The sequence below is a fragment of the Saccopteryx leptura genome, chromosome 11 (genome assembly GCF_036850995.1).
Source record: "Saccopteryx leptura isolate mSacLep1 chromosome 11, mSacLep1_pri_phased_curated, whole genome shotgun sequence".
Classification (NCBI taxonomy): Eukaryota; Metazoa; Chordata; class Mammalia; order Chiroptera; family Emballonuridae; genus Saccopteryx; species Saccopteryx leptura.
This window is the reverse complement of record NC_089513.1, coordinates 5976119-5997568: the sequence shown is the minus strand read 5'-3', so window position 1 is coordinate 5997568 and position 21450 is coordinate 5976119. Positions and strand designations below refer to the sequence as shown.

General features: G+C 52.5%; 1 protein-coding gene across 5 annotated transcripts in view; it reads right to left on the bottom strand.

Annotated features, from left to right (window-relative positions):
- Positions 1-6550: 6550 nt before the first annotated feature.
- Positions 6551-21450, bottom strand: part of RTTN (rotatin) — a 117941-nt gene continuing 103041 nt past the window's right edge. For all 5 annotated transcript variants that reach the window (XM_066352589.1, XM_066352590.1, XM_066352591.1 and 2 more), the window contains 6 exons: positions 19554-19680; positions 18721-18932; positions 13142-13403; positions 8882-8985; positions 7876-7945; positions 6551-6929 (listed from right to left, as the gene is read on the bottom strand). In XM_066352589.1, coding sequence (XP_066208686.1) covers positions 6844-6929; positions 7876-7945; positions 8882-8985; positions 13142-13403; positions 18721-18932; positions 19554-19680 — 861 coding nt within the window. In that variant the 3' untranslated portion in view covers positions 6551-6843. The remainder of the gene's footprint in view (positions 6930-7875; positions 7946-8881; positions 8986-13141; positions 13404-18720; positions 18933-19553; positions 19681-21450) is intronic.

The window sequence follows — 21450 nt, the reverse complement described above, 5'->3', positions numbered from 1 at the left end:
TCTGTTCTTCCCCATTCATGTCCATCCAGTTGATATTATCTGAACTTAATGTTTTCTTTCACATGTCTTATTGAAGTCTAATATACACATAGATTTCTTACATATGCACACACCTGTGTCCTCACAACCTGGATCCAGAAATAAAATGTTAGAGATCAAGACAGAAGCCAGATGGTTGCTCTCTGCTCTTTCCACTCAACAGAGACCAAAGAATTTCCATTATTACAGACCTCTGTCACCAGAGCCTGCTGCCGTTACAGAATCCCTTCTGAGAGGAATCATTCCGTGTGTTCGCTTTCTGTGATAGGCTCCCTCTGCTCAACTGAACGTTCTTTTGACATTTATTCATGATGTGGAGTATATCAGTATTTGGTTATTTTTTACTGCTGAACAATACTTAATTGTATAAATATACCACAATGAAAAAAGTATTTTCTCTTATTGATGGGCATTTGGGTCGTTTCCAGTTTGTGGTTATTATCATTTCCACTGGGTATTTTTTCTTTTCTTGGCCTTTGATATTCCTAACACTTGCAATGAGTGTAGATGCATATGTGTCCTTTCCTATCTTCTTTGGCTTTCTATGAACTCTTTAAACTTTATCAATCCTTATTTTAATATAAGGACTTTTATTTCCACTATTTCTTCAAGTGTTTATTTTCATTATTATTCTTCTCCACTTCTGAGACTCCTGCCATCCACTCTGACGTGGCCACTTCTACCTCTAACCTCTGTTTCTCCTAGTTCTTATATTTTTATTTTCTATTTCCTATGTAGTTAGTGGTCTTTTCTTCCTTCTCAAGTATTTCCTCAATATTGTTTTCTAATTCATTAATTTGTAACTCACCTGGATTCAGTCTACTCTTTGTCCTGCTACCTGTTGTAGTCTTTTTTCAACATTTATGTCTGTCATACACAATATTCTCTTGTACCTTCCTTATGATGGTTTGTTTGGGACATATAGTTTCAATTTCTTCTTTTATCTCTTTTATATATTTATTAGGCAAATTACAACTTCTAGGCTCATTTAATATTTCTGCTACTTTTGGAAAATTCCCAGCATGTTACTTTCCTTTTGAAACAGCTGTCCTTGCCAGATGTCTTGTTATGTTGGCCAGGGAGCTCGCATCCCTGGGGACACCAGAGGACACAGTGGGTGGGTGGCCCGCCTCTCGCTGAAGAGAGTGGCTGACGAGAACCACAGACAGCTCCGCGTGGTGAACAGTGGACAGTCCGGGCCCCAAGTCTCTTCTTGCTGCATAGAACCACCAGGCCAGGCCCTCACCCTTTGCCGCCCTGGTGAGGTGTTAAGAAGAGACACTTTGAGACTGCAGTGCCCAGAACCACAGGTCCTGAATGGCAGCAGGAACAGAAGAACTGGTGGATATCAGTGAGCCTCACCTGCTGTCTCAGCTCCTTGCAGGTACAGGGGCTTCGTGCTGTTGCCTGGAGCTCACTCACAAGACATCTGGACCAGAGATCGGATGACCGGGGCAGGAGCTCTTTCCACCATGGCAACGACTAGGGTCACAGAGCAGGCCCCGCTCGCTCCCGCTTTCCCTCGCGGCACACTGGGCTGCCTCCTGCCCCCGACCACAGTGCACCCCCACCTCTACCACAGCAGGCCCCGCTCGCTCCCGCTTTCCCTGGCGGCACACTGGGCTGCCTCCTGCCCCCGACCACAGTGCACCCCCACCTCTACCACAGCAGGCCCCGCTCGCTCCCGCTTTCCCTGGCGGCACACTGGGCTGCCTCCTGCCCCCGACCACAGTGCACCCCCACCTCTACCACAGCAGGCCCCGCTCGCTCCCGCTTTCCCTGGCGGCACACTGGGCTGCCTCCTGCCCCCGACCACAGTGCACCCACCCCCACCTCTACCACAGCAGGCCCCGCTCGCTCCCGCTTTCCCTGGCGGCACACTGGGCTGCCTCCTGCCCCCGACCACAGTGCACCCACCCCCACCTCTACCACAGCAGGCCCCGCTCGCTCCCGCTTTCCCTGGCGGCACACTGGGCTGCCTCCTGCCCCCGACCACAGTGCACCCCCACCTCTACCACAGCAGGCCCCGCTCGCTCCCGCTTTCCCTGGCGGCACACTGGGCTGCCTCCTGCCCCCGACCACAGTGCACCCCCACCTCTACCACAGCAGGCCCCGCTCGCTCCCGCTTTCCCTCGTGGCACACTGGGCTGCCTCCTGCCCCCGACCACAGTGCACCCCCACCTCTACCACAGCAGGCCCCGCTCGCTCCCGCTTTCCCTGGCGGCACACTGGGCTGCCTCCTGCCCCCGACCACAGTGCACCCCCACCTCTACCACAGCAGGCCCCGCTCGCTCCCGCTTTCCCTGGCGGCACACTGGGCTGCCTCCTGCCCCCGACCACAGTGCACCCCCACCTCTACCACAGCCGTTCCCACAGCTCCCCGGGACCCCCGGAGGTTCTCCCCTCCTCTTCCAGCCTGGGACCGAGTTCGGGGGGAGGGATCTGCTGTCCTAAGAGCTCAGCGTCTTGGTTAGTACCAGCCCGTATCCTTCACAACTTCAAATCTTTAAATCACACGGAGCAAATGCCGTACACGTTGGACCTACCAGTTCCAGACTGGATCCTGCACACTCAGAGCTTCCGCATTCGGGTCCAAACTCAGAATCACTGCGTGGAGTGAGGGCATCTCGCCTTGCAGGCGCAGCTGTGTGTGATCAGCTATGGATAAAACAACAGGCATGAAAATTCAAAGTGAGGTGATTAGAGCTTGTTCCCTGAGGCCAGGACACCTACAGCACGAGCATCTCCCCAATTCCCAAGTAGTCAAACAAGTCTCCTTTTGGCCTCGACCTCGGCCACGTCCACTCATTCTGTGCAAAGTGGTGTCACGTTCAAGTCTGGTTCTGATGGCGCCTGCGGCAGTCCAATGCTGAACCGAGAACCAGGGCCTGGAAGGAAGCCGGCAGGTGTCTGCTGCTCTGTGCTCCCCACAGACAAGGCCGGTGCGAGCCGGCTTCTCCCACACGGCTGTACCTGCAGCTCTTACAGTTTTCAGGATTTACGGCTCCAGTTTCAAAAAGCTGACACCTGAACCCTACTTCCCAAAAAAGAATCTCCGGGGAAGGTTCCTAGTAAGCAATGGATCTTGAAATTCAGATAAGAATCTGTTTCATGTGGGAGCTGGTTACATCTTCGAATCACACCCGAAACATCGTTTTCTCTTTCTCCGCTGAAGTAAAAGACAGCCTAAGAATTTTACAAGTATTTTAAGCAGTGCTTTCAGCGTTCGTTCTTTATTTTTAGAACTCAATAAAACCTATCCTCATAAGACAAATACTTATGGTTGTGCATATTTGGACAAAATCAACATAATTTTTAGTCAAGTTACACTATGAAATTCTGTAACTTTTACTAACAAAGTATTTGCCATATTCACATATTCATTTATTCACTCATTCACCCATCCATTTATCCATCCACCCACCCATCCATTTATCCATCCACCCATCCATCCATCTATCCATGCATTCATTCAAATAAACATAAATTGAACACCTGCTTGTGCAAGTCATTGTGAGAGGCAGAGAGCTCCAAGTTCAAACAGAAATCATGCCAAGCAGGTGGTGGGAACAATGACTAAATGCAAATCAGCACAATGCAAGGGGAAAAGGGCTAAGTGATATAAAAGCTTAAAAAAGAAAAAAAAAGCCTAAACCAAACTAAAACGAATATGGAAACTCAAAGAAACAAGCATTTCCTCCCAGCGGGGGCCTGAGAAAGGAGGCATTTGACGTTGACCTTTGAAAGCAGGCAGCAGTGGAAAGGTGAGGGTGGGTGGGCGGAAGGAGAAGACTGAAGCCACAGAGGAAGAGGAGGAGGAGGAGGAAGGGACAAGCCGGCCAAGGATGTGAGGAAGGAAAAGTGAGTTGAGAAGAACGCCCCAGCGGGCACAAATATTCTCCCGCAATCTCTGCTCCTAAGAGCAGGGAGCCAGGCAAGGTCTAATTACAAAGACCAACCAGAAGTTCATTGTCAAAAAATCTTAAAAGCCCACGGACAGTGTAATATAAACTCTCTTAACCGGACACCACAGAGTGGATTTGCTAAGGTTTCACATTTATTAACATGGGGGCGGACTCCAGAGCACATTAGTGCAGGGGGCTGGGTTAGAGGGGGTCCCTCTCTGGCTTCCCCCGGGCGAGGGCACTGCTGACCGAGATCAGGTATGCTTGCTCCTGAACCATTTGTGCCACTTACAGCTCGTTAACTGGAATTGATAAAACTTGGTTAACTGTAAATGACAGAAGTGAGATGAAAAAACTATTTTTAAAAGAACCAAGCTGAATTCTTTGCAAAGAATTGGTAATAAGGAGTCACAGATTGTGCCTGACCTGTGGTGGTGCAGTGGATCAAGCTGAATTCTTCAACCTGGAATGCTGAGGTTGCCGGTTCAAAACCCTGGGCTTGCCCGGTCAAGGCACATATGGGAGTTGATGCTTCCTGCTCCTTCTCCCCCCTTCTCTCTCTCTCTCTCTCTCTCTCCTTCTCTCTCTCTCTCTCATCTAAGATGAATAAATAAATAAAAATAATTTTAAAAAAAGGGAGTCACAGATTGTTGCTGAATTTTGTGGGTGTGAGTCAACTTCAAAAGAAAGTCAGAAGTAGTAGAAATCTGGAAGAATTCCTGCATTAAAATGGCCAAAAAACAGTCTAGTTTTGGTTTTCACTGGACTTGCAGAAATAAAGGTGGCTACTGTCCAGACACAGGCGGCATGCTTTACGTCAAGCGTCAGGTCAACGAAGGAACTACATTCAAAAAACACTCTAGCCCCTAATCAAGGGATTGGATGGTAAATACACTTTCACTTATTTGAACCGATTCTTATAGAACCGTGGTTGTCTGCAAGACCCAAACACAAAGGCAGGAATTTCCACGCGGAAGAGAGAAGCAGAGGAGAGCACAGCAGTTAGACACCTCAGGTCAGGAGCAGCTGTCCAGGGACCAGCCCCAGCTGCGTGGTCCCAGCCACACAAGTCACCTAGTCACTCCAGGCCTCCACTTACTCAAACTAAACTAATGAAGAATGTTCTCCAAATAGCGCCCGCGATGTAACAGTGGAGCTTAAAATGAAAGTTACAAAGAAAAGGCCATGTCACTGTGCATCAGCGAGGGCTCGCGAGGCAATACCAGGAAAAGGAAATACAAGAAACCAGGAGAAAAGATGGAAATACTTCCCAAGATTCCTGCTCTTACAGTTGGTAAGCTGCTCCAGGATACAGGCATGTCCGTCACTTCAACATGACCTGGGCTGCCCAGTCTCGAACTTACCCAACACCCCGGGCCGTTTCAGCCACCACCCGTTTACCCGCTCCTGTTCTTCAGCCACCACCCGTTTATCCGCTCCTGTTCTTCAGCCACCACCCGTTTATCCGCTCCTGTTCTTCAGCCACCACCCGTTTATCCGCTCCTGTTCTTCAGCCACCACCCGTTTATCCGCTCCTGTTCTTCAGCCACCACCCGTTTACCCGCTCCTGTTCTTCAGCCACCACCCGTTTATCCGCTCCTGTTCTTCAGCCACCACCCGTTTATCCGCTCCTGTTCTTCAGCCACCACCCGTTTACCCGCTCCTGTTCTTCAGCCACCACCCGTTTATCCGCTCCTGTTCTTCAGCCACCACCCGTTTACCCGCTCCTGTTCTTCAGCCACCACCCGTTTATCCGCTCCTGTTCTTCAGCCACCACCCGTTTACCCGCTCCTGTTCGGTCGTGAACGTGCACTTCACTCCCACACTCCAGCTCAGAAACGCACCGACTGATGTGAGCGACAACAGCAACTTGCTAACAGTACTTTACTTTGTAAGTGTGGAATTTTTTCTTGTGAACCCTAATTCAACTGGAAAACATTTTCCTAAATAAACGTGTGTGTGTGTGTGTGTGTATGAATATGCACATGTACACACACACACACATCAGCTTATATTTTTCATTTCTTGGATACAATTTTCTCCTTTTTCAAGTGCTCGGGCCGGCTGCGCGGGGCTACCCCCAGCACGGTGCAGAGGGCGCCCCGGCGTGGGCAGCCGCTCAGGCCCGATGCTCGGCCTTGTCTGCCTGGTGGTCCAGGCTGAGCTGGGACCGGAGCCCAGGTCTCGGTCACCATGGACTCCACCCCTTCCTCTGTGATCACACAGCACGTCAGCGGTGGGAAGGGAAAAAGAATAAAATATAACAGATTTGCAAATCACATGGAGTGATTCTCACTAAAAAATTGCAAAAAAAAAAAAAAAAAAAAAAAGCATGACACAAATGTTACATGTTTACACACGAATGGCCCTTCACCAATGTGTATATCCTGGATGATATCAACATCTGAAAGGTAAGGATCTGTACTGACAAGAGCCAAATGTCCTGTAAAACATCCTTGTTACAAAAGGGAACTGGAATACAATGTCCTCTTTCCGTTCCTAAAATGCATCTTCAGGAAACTGAGGAAAGTCTGAAGGCAGCAATTACTAGTCACTATTCAGTTTCTAGAAATATTTTATTTTATTAAATAACTGTTAAATAGAGTTTTTACAAGACACATTGCATAGTGAAGGGCAGACATGTTTATGTCCCCAGCCGTTCTCTGCGGGTGTCTGTCATCTCCCCGCCCGCTGCTGTCCCCTGCAGAGAGCTGGTCCGGAGTGAGGGGATAGAGTGGGGACATGGCCCCCGGAAGGATGGAAGAACGCACGCCACACGCCCCACAGGGCCCGCCCGTCCCGTCTCGTCCTTGTCCGTCCTCCGCGGCGGCTGCACACATGGCCACCCAGCACCGTTCGCTGTCCCGTGGCCCTCCAGCGCCGCCCGGCACCTCCGTCCTCACGAGCAGGTCAGCTGCTGCACGAGGTTCTCAAGACACTTCAAGTAATAGGCATTTTGAGGGTTTTCTTCTGAGTTTGAGACAGCTGAGCGAGAAAAAGAAGAGCACGGAAGAGCAAGCGGTTAAACCGCGTGTGCACCGGAGAGGGCGGCCCAGCCACAGGCACGAGTCCCAGGCAGGCTCTACCTCGCTGCCCACGCACCAGCACTGGGACACCGCACGCCGTAGAGAGAGGGAGCAGTGACAGACTGCACTTACTGCTCATCAGTGGTTCGGCTAAAGACGATCATCTACAGACTATCCAACTCCACAACGGATTTCATTGTCGTTAATCCAGATGCCGTGTCCCTTTTATGTATTCCCACCCCGAACACATAAACACTAACGTTAATGCAACTCTTCACGTGCACGGTCACAGCTAGGATCAAACCAGAGCAAAGCAAAACAAAACAAAAAACCCACAAGCCACTTACAAAAATATGAGGCTACACAAACATGGGGAAAACACAGTTGGGTGTCTGAGCACAACTGTTCAGAGAATAAAACTCATTGAAAACGTGTGTCACTGAAAACAAAAAGTGTACTTCACAAGGACACCCCGCCTCCCATCGTGACCACAGTGCAGGACGGGTGAGGACGGGGCAATGGGGTCTATTTTTGCAAGACTGATTCAACTTCCGGATCGTTTCCGTTCAAGGTCAACTCTAATTGGGCCCCGTTCTTATCACCAAGAACACACATTAGCACAGTGGTGGCCACTGGCGAAGTTTACTACAAGAAAAAAATCACAGGTAGAAAGATCCCAGGCATGTCTGAAGGAACTATTATTTAAAAAGTGTTATAATGAAAAGCACAGACCAAATCCCAGCATGCTGTAGAATGTGTCAGCAAAAACGCTCCTCAAGCATCATTGTAAAACATCAGTGTAGGAAAACTGTTATTTTGCTGTCAACTGTCCAAATATTTCATTAATCAGAGAAATCACTTAACTGCTTCCAAGTATAACTGTAACCATCCAAAATGAAACTTACTTTCCTTTGCTAAGGAATAGGCTTCTTCCACTCGTCTTTTTATTGATGGGTTTTTCAGAGTCGTCCTTGCCTGGATAGCATGGAGGAATCCGTGAGTTAGATCTGCACTGTGGACCACAGTGATGAACAGGACACGTAACACACAGGATCAGGATTAGCGTGTGCCTTCCCCCTGGCTGGACTCTCTCCTGCCCCACATTCTGGCCTACTCTCAGTCCACTATTTAAACTACCTACCCCTAGTTTTAGTTATTTCACATCCCCTCAACCTTCAGGTTTCAGGCCAAGTATACCACAAACCCTTACTAAGTGATGGCAGAGTGCCGAATGCTGTGCTGAGCCCTGGGGACACGGAGAGGGCGGTGGCAGGCTCTGCCCCCGCGCGGACCCACGCAGCAGGAAGGACAGATGCCCAGACGAGGGACAGCAGCTGAGAGAGCCCGTGGGGATGCTCGGCTGTACTCACACTGTCACTGGGCCACCACTGCATCGCTGACACAAGCGGGCATTTCTCTCAGGAGTGAGAGGTCTGCACTCAAAGACAAGACAGAGGCCCGAGAAGGAGCAGGCCTGGTCCCCAGCTGCCTGCCCCTGGGGCAAGGCCAGCTGCACTCAGGCAACGGAGTGTACCCCGGAGCTCAGTGACCACACATAGAGAAGGGGAGACCCTACAACTGAATAAAACTCCGCTATTTGGTTTTATCTTAAGAGGCCTTCTTCCTTGACACTTTTAGCAGAAATAATCTATAATAACACTGCAGCAACATGGAACATCAATTATATGAACAAGGGAAATTCACTCCAAAGAGAGAACGCTTCTGAAGTGAGACACCCTGTTGAAATGCTTGCACAAGACCTGAACTGCCGTTTACTGACTGCGAACGAGGGCGCGGGGCAGCGCCGCTCTCCTGCCCTTTTGTTCCTCTTGCTGATGCTCCTCTGAGGTCCCCAAATGCCCGAGAGGGGGTGTCTGCTCCCCAGGAATGACAAAGATGTTAGAGACTGACCTTCTGGTAACTGTGAGTCAGGGCCCAGAGTGCGGCTGCTCCAATCCTCCGAGCATACTGATTCTCACTCTCCAGGGAGGCGGCCAGCACGCTGATGACCTGTTCTGATAATTAACACAAGGAGAAACAAAGTTCAGTCCCAGACGTTACTTTGTCTTCTTACCTCAGACTACTCAGATGGCCTCTCTCCCCATCGGAACACATACAAGTTGGCATCACCAGACGATGGCAACAACGACCTCTCACCCCACGCGGCACAAGGGACGGCGGCTCTGCCATGGTCACAATGGACATGGGGCAGTCGGGGAGCAGCCACGGCCCCCCAAGTCAACAACGCATGTTCACCAGTGACAGCAGCAGCGGAGAAGTGATCGCGTGCTGAGTTATATTAAGGAGCTCTTGATGACCGCTCACATTTTGTGTGCAGGAAAATAAATTTGCTCTTGTGATAAACCACAGACTACTGTAGTATACAAACGTATCAATAGCACGGGCTACTGTATAAAATACTCGACAAGAACACCACGTGAGTTAAGCCTGAGAAAACAGGATGAACCGCACTAGAGGAGTGTTTTGTGTGTGGACGCGTGTGTCGGAGGAGAAAGCGGAGCACACTGACACACAAGACGGCCCTTCCGGCAACGCCAGCGGAGTGCACAATCAAGTCATGGGGCGACACACAACAATGACTCGCTTTACGTGAAGATGCAGAGCAGTCCGTGCCAGGGAGACTGCTGGGGCATGTCTATTTATTTGTAGAATCGTTACATTGAATCACTTTCCTAGAGGATGTAATTTTAAAATCAAGTTGTGTTCTTACGGGCAAGACTTACACAACTCGATGCATCTAATGACAGAAAAGCTGGGAGACCGTCTCGACGTGTCTGCTGTGGCCCTCTTTCCAAGGTTGTTTACCTATCGAATGTGGTCAAGTTGTTTCAGAACCTCTCCCGTCTCGTCAGCTCTCTGCACTGCGCTGTGGGCACTGACTCTCTGACCCGTCTTCCTCTCCCAACTTCCGTCCTCAGCTGCACCAGACGGCGCGGCCAGGCATCTGCGTGAGCTTTACTGTCTGCTGTGAAGGTACCGGAATCCTGCAGCGATGACAACACCAAAGTGCAAGCTAACAGGCGGCCTTGGCCACGTGCACCTGGTGCGACCGACAGGTTGAGCGCTCCACTCGATTCCGGTTTAAATACCCAAACGTGGCTATCTTACTAGACACTGAAGTTCTCGAAGCTCTGTTTGGTTCTCGTTTAAATCTTTCCACGTTTCAGCTTCCGATTCCCTGCAAATGTTTCCAAGGTTGTTTACCTATCGAATGTGGTCAAGTTGTTTCAGAACCGTGATTGATAATCCACTGCCTGAGCCCAGGCAGAGGGGGGTGTCCCTGCTGGGTCTTCCTCATGCAACGTGCTTCCTGACACACTTGGTCTTAATTGCGCTCAGGTTAACGCTTTTGAAAACTTATTTCATGAGGTTCCTTGAAGCTTAGTACAAACTTGTCCTCCACACATCTGAGCGGAGTGCGCTTCTGCTAAGACCCAGAGCCACTGTCTGTTGAGGATCAAACCAAGGTCACAGGCTACTCAGGCATGCGTGTCTCTTAGGGGCAGTCGTGTGTTTCTTTTCTTTATAGTGGCCTGTATGATGGCTGTGGAACCGACTTAATTCTGGTTCCTCCTTTTCCTAAGATTGATTCTTTGAAGTTGTAGCTTCACACAGGAAGGATGACCCTTAACCTCCCGTCGTGAAGAGTCTTGACCTCTGTCCCCTGATCTCCTGCATTCCCGAACAAAAGCCCAAACATCCATGTCGGCCAATGTTGCTGGAGCAAAAGAGTGTTCTGTATGCTTCTTACTCCTCGGGGCACAAACTCGCAATCAAAAACGGCCTAGAAGCTTCTCACCATCTTTTCAGTTCTTTGACTTTACTTCAAGGTGAATTTTAATATATGTTGTCTAACACATTTTTGTTGTTCTCAGAAGTTCCTGAGTGGAAGTAGGAGACCACGCCTGGGACATGTCCTCACAGGTCCACACCGGCACTGGCAGCTGTGCCGCTGCCTCCTGTCCCTGCCCCGTGGGCCCCACCGCACGTCTGGGGGGCAGGGGAGGCTCCCGCTGCCTCCTGTCCCTGCCCCAAGGGCCCCAACCGCACGTCCGGGGCAGGGGAGGCTCCCTCTCACCCAGAGCCTGCCCGCCTGCCCCAGCCTGATGCAAGACAGAGCCCTGCTGTACAGGAGGTGCTGAAGGTCAACCCGGAGGGCCCAGGACTGGAAAATGCAGACCCCTCCTTCGGTTCCCTAAAGTCTGTCCTCTTCCAACTGTCCCCCAAGGGGACACGTGTTCTGAGAGGTGCTAACAGGCAGGTGATGCCAGGAACGGCATGGACACCTCACATGTGCAACACTGCACTGCCCTGTGAGGTGGGTCCCATTGCCACCCACATTGTCCAGGTGTGAGGACGAGGAGGCAGACACAGCGAAGGCGGGCGGAGCACAGGCCCCGAGCGGCCGGCCAGCCGGCTGCCAGGGAGAGGGAGGTGCAGGCAGAGCCACAGTTCACTGGGCAAGGACGATCACTGACCACACTTCCCAGGACCCCCGCACTTCCAGCAATCCCGGAACTCCTCCCAGGAAATCAGAGCCACGTGCACTGCAGAACATGAGTGGAATCCCCGCTGTTCACCTAGAAACTCCGTTTCACAGAGAAACGCCCCCGAGAAAAGATTCAGCGGAAAACAGGAGAGAGACGAGAGAGAACACAGCTTCAGGATCTACTGTGAAGCGTAAACACAGCCAGGCACATGTTTTTATGAACTGACTGCCACCGAAACTCAGGGAGAAGGCTGTCTCCCAGGTGAGGAGACTGGACCCAGAGGCACTGCCCCATGGCATGGGAGTGGGCACATCACGAGTGTCGCCGCTGGCCATAGGCATGTGGGCTTCACGTAACGTCGTCTCCTATAAAGCGTGCTCCCTGTGAAACTCACCCCCCTCAGACACAGCACACACTACAGACAACACTTTCCACTTCTCTTTCCATTTCTCAATGCTCCCAAAGCTGACCCTCTTGGCCCCCACCTGCCCTGACCCTCAGGGGACAGGCATCTGTAGGGCTGATCGCACCCCTGCTCGTGGGCCTGGCTACCCGACCTGTCAGGAGCTCAATCAACAGTCACAGAGTTCCGCGAGCGACACATACCCTCCACGTGCTGCAGGTAAACACGGGCAAACCAGACAAAACCTCTCCCCTTGTAAGAGCTTCCGTTCGGTGGTGGCAGACTGGGCATCAACAGATGCACCATCATCCACAGCCTGGAGGTAACGCCACGGGGAAGACATAACGGGGGAGACCAGCTGAACAATGGGGGCGGGATACGGTGTCACTGACACGCAGCATTGGCTCCAATCCCAGAGGGAGAGGGGACACGTGGAGGAGTGGGGATGAAGCCAGAGCACACCGCTCCGCCCTCCCCCGTGCCACCTCCTGGATCAGGCGTGTCTCCAGCGAGGTGACCTGTCTGCTCCAGGAGGCTCGCAGCTGCTCCCAAGGACAGGGGTCACGCCTGGTCCCTCTGCACAGCCCCTGTCTCCCACAGTGCCTGGGGCACCTGCAGCTTAATAAACTCCCTCACATTTTAACACTCTGAGTTCCTATCGGAATGAGCAGGCATGAACCGCACGTAGTGTCACTGGGCGCATCTGCGGGGAGGGGCGCTCACCTCAATGTGGGCGGGACCTCGGGCTTGGTGGTGGGAGGGGCGCTCACTGTGGGCAGGGCGGGCACTCACCATGGGCCAGGACCTTGGGCTTGGCGGCAGGAGGAGCACTCACCGTGGGAAGGAGGGGCACTCACCGTGGGTGGGAGGAGCACTCACTGTGGGAAGGAGGGGCACTCACCGTGGGTGGGAGGAGCACTCACTGTGGGAAGGAGGGGCACTCACCGTGGGTGGGAGGAGCACTCACCGTGGGCAGGGGGCAGGAGGAGCACTCACCGTGGGCCAGGACCTTGGGCTTGGCAGCAGGAGGAGCACTCACCGTGGGTGGGAGGAGCACTCACCGTGGGTGGGAGGAGCACTCACCGTGGGCAGGGGGCAGGAGGAGCACTCACCGTGGGCCAGGACCTTGGGCTTGGCAGCAGGAGGAGCACTCACCGTGGGTGGGAGGAGCACTCACCGTGGGCAGGGGGCAGGAGGAGCACTCACCGTGGGTGGGAGGAGCACTCACCATGGGCAGGGGGCAGGAGGAGCACTCACCGTGGGCCAGGACCTTGGGCTTGCCCGTGGGGCTGAAGCAGACGTTGTGGAGAACCAGCAGGGGCAGGCCTGCACCGCGCCTGCGCGCGCTCATCTCCACCAGCAGGTCCAGGCCTCCGTCCAGCCTCAGGACCATCTGCCGCCCGTCCTCGGCCCGCGACACGCTGAGCAGCAGCTTCAGCCAGAGCATGGCCAGGCTGCTCAGACGCCTGCTCCCTCCCTTGGGCAAGGTCAGGGACAGGAAGTTCTGTAGGAAGTTGGTCTGTGGGGAGACAGAGAAGACATGACTGTCCTCCAGTCTCTGCATCACTCCCCAGTCCCCCGGGGACCAGTGGGCAGGCACTCTGCTCCCTCCCCAGCCTGCGTGTCCCCTCCCCCAGTGCCGTCCAGGTCCTCCAGCTACTGTGTTTCCAGGTACAATGGAAGAGGTTAAGGAGAGCAAAATAGCTCTCAAGTTTTAGTTCTTAGTGAGTCTTTTCTGATGACGGTCAGCTCAGTCACTCAGGGTGATGACGCAGTGCGGGTTACTTCAGGACTCCCAAGTTCTCTGTCTGCCCCTGGCTGTGGGAAGGCACAGAAGAAAAACCTACTGATGGTGGGGGTGCTTGGGGAACGGCTGGGAAAGGTGTAAGGGATCAAGAGGTAACACATTCCAGTTTTAAAATAAATTAAGTCACAGGGGTGTGACATCCAGCGCAGGGAAAACGGTCGATAACACTGCACTCATGCCCAGTGAGAGAGTACTACACTCACTGTGGTGATCACATTGCGGGGCCTATAAATGTCAAATCACTATGTCATACACCCGAAATTGCTATAATACTGTATATCAACTAAACTTTAAAAAAATAAAATTTTTAAAAAAGAAAACACAGGTCAGTCTAGGACACCAGTTAACCGCCTGGTGGTACGGAGAATAACTATCTTTGTAGCTACCCGTGTGTTAGACATGAACCTGTGGGCATAGCTTATGTTCTGTGTACCCAGCTGCTTAGCTACTCATAGACTTCTCATAGCTACATGTCCTTCAAGTAACTCACAGAGACGAGAAAGCTGTCACTTGAAGCGTCAAAGTCATTGTAATCTCTCAGTATAAGCCTTGCCACAAACCCCAGCACACTCCTAACCACGGGAAAGACAGTGACCGATTGTCAGAATAAACTATACGAAAGGGAGGGAGGGAGGGAGGGAGGAAATAAACTATACGAAAGGAAGGGAGGGAGGGAGGGAGGAAAGGGAAGGGAAGGGAAAGGGAAAGGGAAGGGAAACGGAAGGGAAGGGAAAGGGAAAGGGAAGGGAAACGGAAGGGAAGGGAAAGGGAAAGGGAAGGGAAACGGAAGGGAAAGGGAAAGGGAAAGGGAAAGGGAAAGGGAAGGGAAACGGAAGGGAAGGGAAATGGAAGGGAAAGGGAAAGGGAAGGGAAACGGAAGGGAAAGGGAAAGGGAAAGGGAAGGAAAGGGGAAGGGAAAGGGAAAGGGAAAGGGAAGGGGAAGGGAAACGAAAGGAAAGGGAAGGGAAAGGGAAAGGGAAAGGGAAGGGAAGGGAAAGGGAAAGGGAAAGAAGGAAAGGGAAAGGTAAGGGAAAGGGGAAGGAAAGGGAAAGGGGAAAGGAAAGGAGAAGGGAAGGGAAAGGGAAGGAAAAGGGAAGGGGAAAGGGAAAGGAAAGGGGAAGGGAAAGGGAAGGGAAGGGGAAGGGGAAAGGGAAAGGAAAGGGGAAGGGAAAAGGGAAAGGGAAGGGAAATGGAAGGGGGAAGGGAAAGGGAAGGAAAAAGGAAGGGGAAAGGGAAAGGAAAGGGAAGGGAAAGGGAAGGGGAAGGAAAGGGAAAGGGAAGGGGAAGGGAAAGGGAAGGGAAAGGGAAACAGAAGGGAAAGGGAAAGGGAAAGGGAAGGGAAACAGAAGGAAAGGGGAAGGGAAAGGGAAAGAGAAGGAAAAGGGAAGGGAAAGGGAAAGGGAAAGGGAAGGGGAATGAAAGGAAAGGGAAGGGAAATGGAAGGAAAGGGGAAGGGAAAGGTAAGGGAAGGGAAAGGAAAGGGAAGAAAAGGGGAAGGGAAGGAAAGGGAAAGGGAAGGAAAAGGGAAGGGGAAGGGAAACGGAAGGAAAGGGGAAGGGAAAGGGAAAGGAAAGGGAAAGGAAAGGGAAGGGAAAGGGAAGGGAAATGGAAGGAAAGGGAAAGGGAAGGGAAAGGGAAAGGGAAGGGAAAGAGAAGGAAAGGGAAAGGGAATGCAAAGGGAAGGGAAAGGGAAGGGAAAGGGAACGGGAAGGGAAAGGGAACGGGGAGGGAAAGGGAACGGGGAGGGAAAGGGAACGGGGAGGGAAAGGGAACGGGGAGGGAAAGGGAACGGGAAGGGAAAGGGAACGGGAAGGGAAAGGGAACGGGAAGGGAAAGGGAAGGGAAAAGGAAGGGGAAGGGGAAAGGAAGGGAAAAGGAAGGGGAAGAGAAGGGAACGGGAAGGGAAAGGGAACGGGAAGGGAAAGGAAAGGGGAAGGAAAGGGAAAGGGAAGGGGAAGGGAAAGGGAAGGGAAAAGGAAGGGGAAGGGGAAAGGAAGGGAAAAGGAAGGGGAAGGGAAGGGAACGGGAAGGGAAAGGGAACGGGAAGGGAAAGGGAACGGGAAGGGAAAGGAAAGGGGAAGGAAAGGGAAAGGGAAGGGGAAGGGAAAGGGAAGGGAAAAGGAAGGGGAAGGGAAAGGGAAGGGAAAAGGAAGAGAAAGGGAAAGGGAAAGGGAAAGGGAAAGGGAAAGGGAAGGGGAAGGGAAAAGAAAGGGGAAGGGAAAGGGGAAGAGAAGAAAGTGGAAATGCTCTATGAAGCAGCCAGGACAGCAGGGTAACACAGCCAGGCACAGGTTTGATCAAGGAGCAGAAATGGGATGGCTTAGCTCTCATGACTGCCCAGGTCTGCTCTCTGACAGCTCTGGCTTATTTCTGGGGTTATCCTGCACATAAATCAAGATGATGGCCTGAATCTAGGAAATAAATCGCATCCTCCTATGTAACAGGACTGAGTGCTCAGCCGAGATAAGCTGGCGAAGCCAACATCACGCAGGCTGGAGAGCATGCCCACTGCCCTGCGCACCCGACAGCCACTTCCCGGCTGCAGCCCTGGAGTCCCCCTTCAGCCCGATTCCACCTGGTTCTACCTGACAGTGGAGACCTGGGCTGACGAGCAACAGAAGGCATGGCGTCCCCACACTGGAAATGTGCAGCACCCCTTCTTCCCGGCTGCGCCCATGCGGTCTGTGAACAGCTTCCCACCCCGGGCAGCATGTGTGGAAACGCCACAGTGCAGATACCAGACGCTCTGGGTCTCAGCTGTGTCACGGCATCAGCCACACAGGGCGGGGGGGGGGGGGGGAGCTCGAGGCCTTCACTGCAGCAGAAGAAAGAGTGCGTGCTGGCCTGAGCCCGAGACAGTCCTGTCACACCAACACCAAACATGCTGAATCCGGACTGAGAGCTGAGGACCCCTGAGATGCCACTCTGGTTAACCTTGTCGTTTTATAATTGAAGACCTTGAATCTTAGAGAAAGTGAGTGTCCAGCTCAGAGTCCCACGTCAGACCTGAGGTCATCACTCACTGCACCTGGGCGTTCCTGCATCTCTTCCTACTGCTGTGCTCTCTGTGTGTGAGTGCGTGAGTGTGAGTGTGTGTGTGTGTGTGTGCGTGAGTGTGAGTGTGTGTGAGTGTGAGTATGCGTGGGGGGCAGAGAGCCTGTGCTGGTCTGTACTCTTGCACACCCAGTGCAGGGGGACCTCACACATGCATACACATGCACTCACACAAAACACACATACAAGACTCACACTCACATGCACAGACATAAATATGAAGAAAACACCCAGCCGCGCGGCAGCAGACAGCTGCTCGGGTCAGAGCTGGGGTCCCCGGTTTCCATTCTGTGCCGATGCACCTGGTGTGAACTGAGGAGCCACTGCGCCACTTCACCCACAGGTGTTGTAAAGTACCAAAAGCTACAGAATTAATATTAATATATTAAGAGGCTTGAAGAACATTTTATTTATTTGGGTTAAGGTGTGCAGAGAAATTGTGAGAATAGTCTCTGTGCTGTGTGATTGGCATAACCAGGATGGCCCTTGGCATTGTATTGTAAATGCAAAGGGGAGGAAAACATGGATTCCCTGACATTCCACCACACCTGTGGGGAAAGGGGTGAATGGCTAGCCAGGTGCAGGGAGAGAAAAGCCAAAATAAACCTTTTCTTATAGCAATGAGCCATTTGCGGGCATTTGTCCCCACGGAAACTACCTCTCCTATGTAAATGCATGTGGTTAATATGTGTGACTCTGAACAGAGAGATGGCGGATAAACACTAGATAATATAGGAAGGCCTTTTAATATGTAAAGAGACATCTTTCTACCATTGTGTTGACTTACAAATTTTGTTTTCTCCAAAATGATGTATGGCTTGCAAATTAAACATGGTCCTATCATGTTAAAGGACATATGAATATAACCAATAGTGGTAAAGGGCTCCTAATTACAATTTTTGCTTCTGTACTTCCCACTTACAAAACTATAAAAACTAAGTAGAACAAAGGGCCAGCACGCTCTCCCTCAGACAACTGTCGGGAGTTGCCGCCGACAATAAAGCTTTGGTGTGTAATCCACGGACTTTGTTCGTATCTTCAATGTTTCAGGTCCCTCCGGATTAGGCTTAACATGAACACCATTGGGACTGATTGCCGGACACCATCCTGAGCTCAGCTGACCTGCAAAATCCCTGAAAATTCAAGACAGTACCCAGAGCCAGCACGAGTTAACTCCAGCATCCCATGGAAAAGACCCCTCCTTACCTAAGACTACTATTTATTTGGAAATTACAATCAAAGTGGTTTCTTGTGTGTGGGAGATCATGACACGGCAGAGGAAAGGGAGAGTCGGTTCTCATGAACGCTATGAACTTTTGCAGGTACCTTGGCCTTCTTGCAAAAGAAAGGGAAGTTCTCCAATCAGCATGTACTGCTAGGCAGTAATCATATGACCCTACTCAGATTTTGGGGATCCTGCTAACACACCTAAACATGGTCTAACTGAGCATCTGTGCTAGAATCTGTTTCAACCACTCAATCCCCCACTGACTTCACTGTAGTCATGATGAGAAGTCATATTCAGGCCCTGGGTCCCAGGGAATGGACAAGGTCACCAAGAAGCCAGGTCTCACTTGCAGAAAGAGGGCCGTGTCTTCAGCAGCTACTCTGACAATGTGAATTGAGCTGAAATGGTGACTGCTCAATTTGGTCCGCTTTAAAGACCAATATGTTACTTTTATGATCTCAAATAAATGTAAGACAGCTACATTCCTAAAACCTTCATTTCTGAGAGTGATAAAACATAATCTGACGCTAAGAAGATAAACTAAAAGAAAATGGCTTGATCGTATTCTGCTTTTCTCGTCTCAACTATCGGCTGGCTTTTAATCTGGCGCACCTCCCAGTCCTTGCACCAGCCTTTACAGTAAAAGGTCTTGAAATCGGCATGAATTAACCCAAGACAGTTCCCACGTGTCCTCGATGGGGGGGTATCCGACTACCTCCTTGCAACATGGAGAGGATGGGTGCGTACCTTCTGCATGATGCCTCTGCAGTCGTGGGATGAGGCCAGGTTCACGAGCAGCATGAAGAGCGCCTGCTGCACGGCTGCGTTCTCCAGGGGCGCCCGGCTGGCTAGCCTCAGGGCACACAGCACCAGCGAGCTGCCGGGGGCCCCTCTGCAAGCCGCTGCCGCCGCCGCTGCCATGTGCAGGCTGCCACCAGGCCAACAGAGAGAGCTGCAACCTAACACATCACAACAGCGCCTCACTAAAGGGGCCACCAGCCCCAACCAGCTCCACCCGCAACTACCTCTCACTACACCAGCGTCCTGCGCTCTCATCTACAGACGTTTTAACCTTGGCCTGTTTCGTAGGGTCTTACATAATTTCTACTCTCTCAATCTTCCTATTAAATTCTGTTTCCCACCGATAGAACCAACCGGTTTCTCCCTCTCCATCCCGAGCTGTGGTTACGTACCCCCTCCACGAGCTGCCACACGCCTTCTGTTCTTACAACGTGACAAGGGTGCGTGTAACCACAGTGCTCTCTGTCAGCAGGAGAAACGCCTTCCAGGGGTCCCCAAACTTTTTACACAGGGGGTCAGTTCACTGTCCCTCAGACCGTTTTGAGGGCCGCCACATACAGTGCTCCTCTCACTGACCACCAATGAGAGAGTTGCCCCTTCTGGAAGTGCGGCGGGAGCTGGATAAATGGCCTCAGGGGGCCGCATTGCAGCCCGCGAGCCGTAGTTTGGGGACGCCTGCTTAAACTAAGTATTCATTTATTTGGTCTCCTGTCACGACAATATATATGATTAATTTTCAATACACTCCATCACTGAGTGGCAGCACTGGGTCTATGTACCTTTAGGAAAATTTGCAGTGTAGACACAAAGTAGCTGCAAGGCAACTTGCATCAACGAATCGTCCATCAAAAGCCAAGGCCAGAGAGCATGCAGGACCGGGGCCAGCTGGGCCTCCCGGGCTGCCTCCTGTTGCGGGAAGGAAAGAAGACAGCGTTCGTCAGAATGCAGGAAAATAAAAGCTAAATCGAATCCAAAAGCCCTGGCCAGGCCTGCTTGGGAGCCTGCCCAGCGGCAGGAAGTCCCTTCCACAGTGGGGTGGCCAGAGAAATAGCTCCAGGCACGCCGGACAAGCAAGGCGATGGTGTCTCACACAGAGTCAACTGCCAACGCTCCGACTGGTCAGGTGCACACGGATCAACACTGAGGCCGCACCTCCCACCTCACCCCCGTGGGCACACACCTAACTGGCGCGTGCGGAGAGATAGATCGATTGGCGGTAGATTACTGTGCAGTGGTGCAGTGGATAGAGCATTGGACTGGGATGCAGAGGACCCAGGTTCAAGACCCCAACTAAGGTTGCCAGCTTGAGCGCAGGCTCCTCTGGTTTGAGCAAGGCTCACTAGTTTGAGCAAGGGGTCACTCAGTCTGCTGTAGGCCCCCAGTCAAGGCACATAGGAGAAAGCAATACATCAATGAATAACTAAGGTGCCACAACAAAGAATTGATGCTTTTCATCTCTCTCCCTTTCTGTCTGTCCCTATCTGTCCCTCTGTCTCTGTCACAAAAATAATAATAATAATCTGAGTATAGTAAAACTCAGTCAAGATACTATATTAAATCAATAAATTATTAAGTAACTTAATTTTTACTATGAAGATCAGTTACCATTGGGAAAATGCTGTAGATAAATATAACCACAATTTGCAGTAACATGAATCAATAGGCAATCTGTAGACCCAGGGGCACACACGTGACCACACACGCGGGCGATTACATACACATGTGTCCTATAGAACTGTATGCAGCAGCCATGGCAGAGAGAGTGGGGAGTCATCCCCAGTCATCAGCACACTCCCCCTCTTCATGAACTTGGGCTCGGAACACAGCCTTTTGACCTCAGGACAGAAACAAGCGGCCACAGGCTCCTCCTCTGCTCTGCACTGCGCAGGCACGCACCCCTGCCTGCTGCTGGCGGAGAGGTACGCCGCTCCCCGGCTCCTCCTCTGCTCTGCACCGCGCAGGCACGCACCCCTGCCTGCTGCTGGCGGGGAGGTACGCCGCTCCCCGGCTCCTCCTCTGCTCTGCACCGCGCAGGCACGCACCCCTGCCTGCTGCTGGTGTGGGGTACGCCGCTCCCCGGCTCCTCCTCTGCTCTGCACCGCGCAGGCACGCACCCCTGCCTGCTGCTGGTGTGGGGTACGCCGCTCCCCGGCTCCTCCTCTGCTCTGCACTGCGCAGGCACGCACCCCTGCCTGCTGCTGGTGTGGGGTACGCCGCTCCCCGGCTCCTCCTCTGCTCTGCACCGCGTAGGCACGCACCCCTGCCTGCTGCTGGTGTGGGGTACGCCGCTCCCCGGCTCCTCCTCTGCTCTGCACTGCGCAGGCACACACCCCTGCCTGCTGCTGGCGGGAAGGTACGCCGCTCCCGGCTCCTCCTCTGCTCTGCACTGCGCAGGCACACACCCCTGCCTGCTGCTGGCGGGAAGGTACGCCGCTCCCGGCTCCTCCTCTGCTCTGCACTGCACAGGCACGCACCCCTGCCTGCTGCTGGTGTGGGGTACGCAGCTCCCCGGCTCCTCCTCTGCTCTGCACCACGCAGGCACGCACCCCTGCCTGCTGCTGGTGTGGGGTACGCAGCTCCCCGGCTCCTCCTCTGCTCTGCACCACGCAGGCACGCACCCCTGCCTGCTGCTGGTGTGGGGTACGCCGCTCCCCGGCTCCTCCTCTGCTCTGCACT